The sequence below is a fragment of the Garra rufa genome, chromosome 9 (genome assembly GCF_049309525.1).
Source record: "Garra rufa chromosome 9, GarRuf1.0, whole genome shotgun sequence".
NCBI classification, from domain to species: domain Eukaryota; kingdom Metazoa; phylum Chordata; class Actinopteri; order Cypriniformes; family Cyprinidae; genus Garra; species Garra rufa.
In genome coordinates, this window is record NC_133369.1 from 12434724 (window position 1) to 12445252 (window position 10529).

The 10529-nt window shown below is 35.5% G+C and overlaps 1 protein-coding gene across 1 annotated transcript; it reads right to left on the minus strand.

The window, feature by feature from the left end:
- Positions 1-399: 399 nt before the first annotated feature.
- Positions 400-10216, minus strand: mtdhb (metadherin b). The gene is made up of 13 exons (XM_073847526.1): positions 9759-10216; positions 8025-8114; positions 7846-7930; positions 6896-7102; positions 6751-6804; positions 6493-6663; positions 5952-6011; positions 5680-5742; positions 5483-5604; positions 3598-3708; positions 3434-3517; positions 3248-3356; positions 400-1244 (listed from the first exon to the last, which is right to left on the minus strand). The coding sequence occupies exons 1-13, from the start codon at positions 10092-10094 to the stop codon at positions 1174-1176; spliced, it is 1563 nt and encodes a 520-aa protein (XP_073703627.1). The 5' UTR covers positions 10095-10216; the 3' UTR covers positions 400-1173.
- Positions 10217-10529: the final 313 nt, after the last annotated feature.

Genomic DNA, 10529 nt, shown 5'->3' on the forward strand with positions numbered 1-10529 from the left:
CCATTGGTGATCAAGTGATGCAATACTAAATTTCTCAGACTCTGTTCCAATGAAGAATCTCGGATTGCCTGAGGGTGACAATTTTCAGCAATTTTTAATTTTTGGGTCATGCATTAATATTAGCAAACAAGACCTTTTTTTTTTTTTCAAATTACATTAAAAATGTTTTGTTAAAAAAACAACAACAACCCAACCACAGTTTTTGAACCCCATTGACTGTCATTCTATGGACAAAACACCCACAAATATATACATTTCAAAATATTTTCTTTTGTTTTCCACAGAAGAAAGTCGTACAGGTCTGGAACAGCACAAGGGTGAGTAAATGACAACTTTATTTTTGACCGGACTGACCCTTTAAATCAGCTGTATATAAATAATCAGACAGTGACACAGGTGTGCAAAGCAACTCTTTAATCTTTATTACTCGTTAAACATTATAATAACCAATAAATACGAAAGAGGAAACAGCATGCAGCTGACAGATCGTTGTTGCCATCTTGCACAACACAAGTTAAGGCATTGAAATTTTCCTGACACTGCTGTACCTGGTGTAACATTGATCACGAAAAACCCGGCCGACGTCACTACTACTTCACCAAAGCGTACGGTTAATAAGTTGTTTGTCTGATAATAGCGTCATCTACTCATGCTCACCAGCAGCAAGTCCCTCAGAGTTCGTTACCGTTTTCACATATGGCTTGATTTGTTGCTTTTTCCTCCGGCAAACTGGCTAAGTTAGTGCACTCTAATTTGCCTCAGTGTTTTATAAATTAAGGATGAGACAACGCTCTCATGTAACAGCTCAATTGATCTATAGGTTCCCGGTGGATCCTGTGCGTGTATATCTTAAGTGTTCTTGATACGTCCCTAGTGCTTTGCGCCGATCGCCAGGATCTTCTTACAAAAAATAGTTTGCTGCAAATACAAATCATATCAAATTGACTGTATAATTAGCAATTAACATACATAAAAAAGAGAAACTATTCCGGATGAAGTGTCCCTTCGTGTGACGTTACAGTACCTTGTCTAGATATACCTAATGAGATGTAGACACTAGGATGGGGTTCACAACACGGTGGATTCAAGGGTATCAAAAAACAAGTCACTCAGGAAGTATGAAATTCTGTACAACCCCAAGATTGCATATGTTGTCTCATCTCTTCTGTATCTTCATGTCTCTCTTCTAGCTTTCTTCTTTTTGACTGGTTGTTTTGGAGACTCCCTGCTTTCATCTGCTTTTTCTGGTGGAGAAAAAAAAAGATGAACGAAGGTCTTATGGGTTTAGAACGACATGAGGGTGAGTAATTATTGACAGAATTTTCTAGGGGTGCACCAAATGTTCGGCAACTGAAATTATTTGGCTGAAAATAGCAAAAAAAAAGGTGTTTTGGAATATGCGAAAAGGCAGAATAAATTCTGCTGAACAATGATGTGAAGCGATCAAATAGAGGTGCGCACTACTGCAGCAAACATGTCGGCCGTGTGGAAGCATTTAAAACTATCCGAGAAAGACTGTATGATGACTAAAATCGCGAAATAGCCTTAAAGGAACACTCCACTTTTTTTGGCTCATTCTCCAACTCCCCCCGAGTTAATAAGTTGGGTTTTACCGTTTTGAAATCCATTCAGCCGTTCTCCTGTTCTTCTGCAAACTTCCTTGACTATTACGCCGGAATGGGAGTGTAGTTCCTAATCTTATCAGCCTAGAAAATTGAAGCTTTGCATTTCCACCGGTCTTAGTACACGATATAACTACAGAAGATTCAAGTTTTAAATAGGACAAATATGGAAACTCGTTGGTCATTTTTGAACGTGATGCTATTGGTCTAATAGGATTCAATGATCTATGCTAAGCTATGCTAAAAGTGATATTGCCAGAACAGGAGAACGGCTGAATGGATTTCAAAACGGTAAAACCCAACTATTTAACTCGGGGGGAGTTGGAGAATGAGCCTATTTCCAAAAAAAGTGGAGTGTTCCTTTAAACCATTAGTTAAATAAACTACAGAACGTTATGTTGTCGAACACATGCACAAATTGTATTTATTCTGACAGCTCTGCACAAGCTCCTTAGCTGAAACAGCGTAATGAGAATCATTCATAAATCTGCTGCTGTCAGCAAAAAGTAGTACTGAGGTTTCTTGTGGGTTTCCGCCAAAATAAAAGTCAACATTCATAGATGTTAGCATTGTAATTTTACTGTTGTTTTGTAAAGTAAAATAAAGTAAGACAAAAATAATGATAATCATTTCAACAGCTCTATTAATACATTTATTACAACATTCTCTTTTGCGCAGCAAGGCTGCATTTATTTGTACATTTAAAAAAAACGCATACCTGATTCAAGAAGGGTGTCTTAAAAATGGCCAAAAAATATTATTTTACTAACTTATTAATTGTAAGTTAAATTGTGCTTTGTTGGTGGACTACAACGTCTATTAAAATGTGAAAAATGTTTAGTGGTGAGTAAATATTTTTAAATTGTTGTTTTGTAATTGAAAAAAAAAAAAAAAAAATCAAGACAAAACTGTAAAAAGCACATTTTGGCTATTTAATTTATGCAATGGTGAAAAAAATTGGCAAAATACATGGGGGAAAAACACACAAAAAAAAACGTGTTCGGTAATCGGCCTTCGGCTCAGTATTTAATTTTGTTCGGCTTCGCCTAAGAATTTTCATTTCGGTGCATCCCTAAAATATTCATTTTAGGGTAAACCATTCCTTTAAATGCCTTAATATGTGTAAGGCCACATTAAGACTTTTTAAAACTGCCAGAACCCCTGTAAAATGATGAATGATCTTACAACTTTAAGTCTATATGTGACCCTGGAGCACCAAACCAATCGTAAGTAACATTACATTGTATGGGTCAAAATTATAGATTTTTCTTTTATGCCAAAATCATTAGGATATTAAGTAAAGATCATGTTCCATGGATATTTTGTAAATTCCCAACCATAAATATATCAAAACTTAATTTTTAATTTGTAAAATGCATTGCTGAGAACTTCATTTGGACAACTTTAAAGGTGATTTTCTCAATATTTCGATTTTTTTGCACACTCAGATTCCAGATTTCCAAAATTTTTCCAAAGATTTCTGCAAAATATTGTCTTGTCCTAACAAACCATATATCAATGGAAAGCTTATTTAGTTTTCAGATGATGTATAAATCTCAACTTCAAAAAATTGACCCTTATGACAGTTTTTTTGGTCCAGGGTCACATATGGTGGTCGAACGTACTTTGTGTTGGTACAGGAGTTGATTTGTCAGTCAGCTCAGTTCTGGTCATTCTCTGCTGCGTTTGTACTGGAGCTGATGGTACGGCACGTGCTTTGTCGTCTACACATGGCTGTTGAAAAGTCGACACAAATTTAGGATCTGGTTTTATTGCTAATTGCCAGATGAGTGTTGAAAAACAGATCTCACCCCTGCTGTGGCAGCTGAGACGTCTCCCGCTGCGCTCAGTGCCGGTGTTGCAACGCTCGTGTCTCTCTCTGCCTTCACCTGCAGCTGAATTTGATGCAGATATTTTGCATAAGGTTTGAAGTAATAGATCGGTTATTGGACATGATTTTTGATAAAATCCTCACCTGAGCAGTAGGTCCAGCATCCTCCACCTTCTTCTTCTTCTTTTTCTTCTTCTTAGCTTTACCACTACCAGGGGCGACTGCTTCGTCTTTATCCTTCTCGTTGTCAGACTCCTGTAGAATGGAGAGAAATTACATTTAGGTGGTTTTCATTTTTGGCTCAATGCAAAATTGAATTATTTATTCACTCTCAAATTGTTCCAAACCGGTATAAATGTATATATTTTAATAGATATTTTGAAGAATGCTGATAACCAAACATTTAACTTCCATAGTATGGGGGAAAAACTATGGAAGTCAATGGCTACCATTAGGTTACCAACATTCTTAAATTATCTTCTTTTGTGTTCCACAGAAAAAAAAGTAATACAGGTTTGAAACATGTTAAAAGACAACAATTTTTATTTTATTTTTGGAGGACTATTCCTTTAATATTTTATTGTTTCACATTTTCACAGTCCTCTGATGTCAGTTAATACTCGCATGACATGCAAGTACTATACTATATATTTAATCTTTTTTAGAAGTCTTTCACTTTATTTTAAAATTATTTATTTAAATTCTACATTTTTATTTAATAAGTTATTAGTTTTTCCTCTACTCATAAACCCCAGTTTGGGAAACCCTGCTTTACTATGGAAGCCCGTAAAAAAAAAACCCCAAAAAAACAAACAAACAAAAAAAAAAAAACCGTATTTGCGACTTTCTCACAATTATGAATTTTATCTTGCAATTTTGACTTTTTTTTCTCAGAATTCTAAAATTGCAAGTTATAAAGTCAGAATTGCAGGATATAAACTCAAAGTAACTTTAAGCAATTCTGACTTTTTTCCTCAGAATTGAGATATGAACTAACCATTTTGTGTTATAAAGTCAGAATTGCATGATATAAACTCGCAGTTCTGTCTTTTTTCTCTCAGAATAACAGCATATGAACTCACAATTGTGAGAAAAAGTTAAAAAGTTAAAGTTAAAAACGTGCAATTCTGACTTTTTCCTCAGAATTGCATAATATAAACTCTAAATTGCAAGTTGTAGTCAAAATTGCGAGGCATAAACTCGCAATTCTGTCTTTTGTCTTAGAATAGCAGCATATGAACTTGCAATTACGAGAAATAAAGTCAAAATTGCAAGATAAAAACTGATGATTTTTTTTTATGCAATTCTGACTATTTTTTAGAATTGAGATATAAACTTGCAATTTTGTGTTGTAAAGTCAGAATTGTGATATAAACTCGCAATTCTGAGAAAAAAAACTGACTTTTTTACTCAGAATTGCATGATATAAACACGATTGCGAGTTGTAGTCAGAATTGCGAGATGTAAACTTGCAATTCTGTCTTTTTTCTCAGAATTGCAAGAAATAGAGTCAGAATTACAAGAAAAAAAAATCTAACAATTTTGCTTCTTTTTACACAATTCTGACATTTCTCAGAATTGAAATATAAACTTGAAATTTTATGTTAGAACTGCATGATATATACTCACAATTGCAAAAAAAAAAAAAACAATTTAAAAAAGTCAATTGAGATATAAACTTGCAATTCTGAGGAAAAATATTTCTCAGAATTGTGAGCTTATATTTCGCAATTCAGATTTTATAACTCGCAATTGAAAATTAAATTAAAATTCAGTGGGACAAAACAGGCTTCCATATGTTACACTATATGTTTGTTTGTACTGTAAACAAATTGCATTGTCAATTGACTGTCTTATTTTCTTTTTTCAAATGCCTAATCTTTCTCTTTAATCAGTCAACATTAATGTAGACAAAGATCCTGGATTCTCAACCCAGGTCAGAACCTGATTTCAGTTAGCTCTTAAGATTAATTCAGAGAGGTAAAAATGAGTGTGTTTTCACAGACCTACAGCTGCAAGACAGACTGACCTGTGCCATTTCTGGTACCGGCGGCTCCTGTGGAGCTGCACTCATAGGCTGTTGCCCAACATAGTTCCCCCACTCCTCTGACGGAGCGTTCCAGTCACACAATGGATCTGCAGATGTGCTGTCTTAGGAAGACAACAGCAAGTCTTAGTAAGTGAGTGTGACTCTATTTTGGGCATGTATAGAATAGATTTGCTTACTTATTCCGGACCATTCGTCATCCACGGGCACAGCAGGCTGAGCACTCCAACTCAGGTCAGGCACTGCAAACACAGAGGACTACATGTTTTTTTCTTTCTTTCTTAATTGATCTAGTTTTTATAACATGTTAAGGTGTTTCCTTTGAGATGTGATAGAGCATGGTGTAACTGTAATACTGATCATTATTAAGAGTTACAGAGAAACAGTTCCTGGCTGAATATGAGCAAATCTAACTTAGTTATGCATTCATTTCAATTTATTAATTAAATACCAGCAGTCAAGCCACTGAACGAAACTGGAATATGAGATCCATCCACAATAGTCCATGAGCCTGTATTAGGAAAAACAAAGAAAAATAATTAGCTATACACATACTCCTATGTTCACCAAGGCTGCATTTATTTGATAAAAAATACAATAAAACAGCAATATTTGGAAATATTATTACAAATTTAAATAAACATTTTCTGTTTTAATATACTTTAAAATGTAATTTATTCCTGTGAGACAAAGCTGAATTTTAAGCATCATTATTCCAGTCTTCAGTGTCACATGATCATACTATTAGCAATATTGAAAACAGTTCTGCTTAATATTTTTGAGTGAGATTTTTTTTCTAGATTCTTTGATGAATAAAAAGGTTAAAAAGAACAATTTATTTATTAAAAAAATAAATATCTTGTACATTATAAATGTCTTTACTCTCACTTTTGATTAATTTAATGCCTATTTGCTGGATAAAAGTATGTAAATGTAATAAGAGATATAATAAAATAAGTATTTGTGATAACTGAAACTTTTTTTTCCAGTACCTTCCATATCTTGAGGCCAGACAGAGGGTTCGCTAGTCAGACGCTCGGTTGGGACAGTCATGCTGGTCCAGCTCTCTGCCTGAACACTGGCCATCTGAGGAGGAAGTTGCAGGCTCAGATCACTCCATCCAGAACTGTTAACAGACAGCACTTCCTCCCAACACGGTGTGGCTACAAGTCCAACAGAAGGCATGATCAATATCAATGCAAACATATTTCTTCAACTCAATCTGTTAACATTGAAAATGAACCTATTACCTTGAGGAACAACAGTGTCTCGTACAGAACTTGGTTCAATTTTAGGTGGGTAAACTTAAAGAGTAGGAAAAATAGAATTAATTTAATTTAATTTCCCTATTATACATTCATAGTGTTTTCTAACATATTCCAGCTGTAAACATACCCTCCACTTTTCTTTGAACTGGAGGTGTAGAAAGAGTGGTGATGATGGGGGTTTCTGGTTCTTCTGGGGCGGTCTGGACTTCCTCCATGGTACTAATGGCACTCGAAGCCGCTTCTGCTACTGGGCTGCCTGACCCATCACCTGGAGGCTTGTCCTTCCGCCGCTGCTGTCGTTTCTCACGGTTGCTGACCTTGGTCTCCCAGGTACCTGACAGATACAATTACCGTGACAATCGTGTTCTGACCACTGTATGCAAATAAACTAAGTGCTGAGTCACAGATATTTATTATCCAAATGCATTATGTTACGATAACAAACACACACACAAATATACACACCTGTTCAAAAGTTTGGGATCAGTATGATTTTTGATGTTTTTAAAAAAGTATTTTCTGCTCATCAAGGATGCATTTATTTGATTAAAAATACAGAAATTGTAATATTGTTTTCTTTCTTTATTTGTTTGAAAGAAATTAATACTTTTATTCAGCAAGGATGTGTTGAACTGATAAAAAGTGATAGTAAATACTTATATTGTTAGAAAAGATTTCTATTTTAAATAAATGCTGTTCTTTTTAACTTTTTATCCAAAAAAATTACAACTGTTTTCAACATTAGCCTTTGATTTCTAAAGGATCATGTGACACTGAAGACTGGAGTAATGGCGGATGACAATCAGCTTTGCATCACAGAAATAAATTATATTTTAAAGTATATTAAAATAGAAAACTGTTATTTTAAACTTCAATATTTCATAATATTACTTTATTCTGTAGTTTTGATCAAATAAGTGGAACTTTGATGAGCATAAGAGACGTCTTTAAAAAAAAAAAACTAAAAAAAAAAAACACTTTACTTTACTGATCCCAATGACGTATTATCTATCTATCTACATTTATATAAGCAAAATAAATTATTAAATCATGGGATTCATATTAATCAAACCATACCTTCATCAGGTTCTTTGCCATCAACAGACGTAGAGGATTTTTTCTCTTTTACAGGAGGCTTTGGCTTTTTCTTATTCTTCTTTGCCTAAAAACCATCAGGAGGATAAGGAAATTGCAGTACTTTCATTTTTGGACAAACTGACGTTTCAAAACTACAGAAAATGTTAAAATAAATGAACCTTGTCGGTCTTCACTTCTGGTAGTTCTTGACCATCCACCACTTTGGCTTCTTCCTGTGGTTCAACAGCAAGTCCGTTCCTCTGGGCTTTCTGTCAAACATTTAGAAAACTGCTATTAAAAAAGCCAATGGGAAATAACACATGCAAGTTAAAACTTTTGCAAACGTGTACGTACCTTTTTTCTTTTCTTTTTTTAATGCTTCTATGTTCAACATCTATGTAAATAAATGTTTTGAATAGAAGTGGGATGACTAAATGTGACCCTGGACCACAAAACAAGTCATAATGGTCAATTTTTTGAAACTGAGATTTATACATCATCTGAAAGCTGAATAAATAAGCTTTTCGATGATGTATGGTTAATGGATGGAAAAACTGGAATCTGAGGGTGCAAAAAAATCTAAATAAAAAAACTAAATACTGAGGAAATCACCATTAAAGTTGTCCAAATTAAATTCTTAGCGATACATATTACTAATCAAAAATTACGTTTTGATATATTTATGGTAGGATATTTACAAAATATCTCCATGGAACATGATATTTACTGAATATCCTAATGATTTTTGGCATTTAAAAACATTGATAATTTTGACCCATACAATGTATTTTTGGCTATTGGCCATTGTGTCCAGGGTCACAAATGTTAAACACTGGTATTTCAATCATGAACGACTCGATTCTTATATTAATCTTTTAAAGGAACACTTCACTTTTATTGGAAATAGGCTCATTCTCCAACTCCCCCAAGTTAATAAGTTTTACCGTTTTCCTGTTCTGGCGATATCACTTTTAGCATAGCTCAGCATAGATCATTGAATCCTATTAGACCAATAACATCGCGTTCAAAAATGACCAACGTGTTTCGATATTTGTCCTATTTAAAACTTGACTTTTCTGTAGTTATATCGTGTACAAATACCGGCGGAAAATGTAAAGCTGCGATTTTCTAGGCCGATAACATTAGGAACTACACTTCCATTCTGGTGTAATAGTCAAGGAAGTTTGCTGCTGTAATATGGCCGAAGCAGGCGCAGTAATATCACGCAGCACATGTGCAAATCATAGACTGTAAACGCCGGAATGGGAGTGTAGTTCCTCATCTTATCGGCCTAGAAAATCACAGCTTTACATTTTCCGCCGATATTAGTCTAATAGGATTCAATGATCTATGCTAAAAGTGATATCGCCAGAACAGGAGAACGGCTGAATAGATTTCAAAACGGCAAAAATCAACTTATTAACTCGGGGGTGGGGAGAGTTGGAGAATGAGCCTATTTCCAAAAAAAGTGGAGTGTTCCTTTAAATAAACGACTCGTTTTGTTTGTTGGCTATAAGCCAGTGATAGCTTTTCTGCTTTTAAAGATTGACTACACCGTGAACCAATCGCATTCGAGTGCGGGTTGTGAAACGCAATCTGATTGTTTGAACCTGCTGAATAAATACGCCCTCCACTGAATCAGTAAGAGTTTTGAAACATCCTTCGCGAACGAACCCAAGGTGTAATGGGAAGGACACTCTTTCTGGAGTGTTATGTAGAATTGTATATATATATATATATATATATAACGATTTTTTGAGAAATGATTCAATGACTCGCTTATAAAACACAAAAGCACTCGTTTGTCTCCACCTACAGGCGTATCGACGCAACACGAGGTAAACGAATCTGATTCGTGAACGGATGCAAAAGAATCGAGTCGAATGAATCGAAATACCGCCTCTAAAGCAAACCTTCTCAGCATTCTTCTTTCTGTTCCTTTTCCGGGGCTCGTCTGCCTTCTTCGCCGTTTGCGCTGGACCGGTGTTGTCGTCGATGTCTCCGGTCTCAGTCCCTGAAAGTCTTTTTGATAAACCGCGACAGACCGAGACCCATACAACCAGAATAAGAACTAGACCGCCCCAGGCCGTTAAAAGGAGCAGCCATGGGGCGCACAGATCAGGATTCAAGCCCAAGTCTATTCCCAGCTCAGACTTCAGATAGACGAGGCCGGTCGACAGGGTTTCTCTGACATATCCCGTTATCTGCTCCACATGTTGTGAAGCGATCTCTTGCCAGTCCGGTGCCATTGCAATCTATTGTGCGGGCACCGGCGTGCAATCATTCACAAAATCAATCGTTTGTGATAATTATACGGGAAAATACATCGCGGTGCCAGTCTGCCCCAGCGTGCCACCGATTACGGCCGCTATCGCTGCTTCTATTCTAACTGGCTGAAGGTGCATGAGCTGACTTGCGGAAAAGCTCCCCTTATTGGACTGGAGTGCAATTGACTTTACTTTAAGTCTCTTGAAATAGAATAGATCAGTGATTCTCAGCTTTCCATTGATGTATGGTTTGTTAAGCTAGGACAATATTTGACCGAGATACAACCATTTGAAAATCTGAGGGTGCAAAAAATCAAAATATTGAGAAATCACTTTTAAAGTTGTCCAAATGAAATTCTTAGCAATGCATTTTACAAATCAAAAATTAAGTTTTGATATATTTACGGTAGGAAATGT

Coding starts and splice junctions, on each gene's coding strand:
- mtdhb (XM_073847526.1), bottom strand. CDS start 10,094: ATGGCACCGGACTGGCAAGAGATCGCTTCACAACATGTGGAGCAGATA. Junction 7,931..8,024: donor CAGAAGTGAAGACCGACAAG/GTTCATTTATTT, acceptor GATGGTTTTTAG/GCAAAGAAGAATAAGAAAAA. Junction 7,103..7,845: donor TGGCAAAGAACCTGATGAAG/GTATGGTTTGAT, acceptor TGTATCTGTCAG/GTACCTGGGAGACCAAGGTC.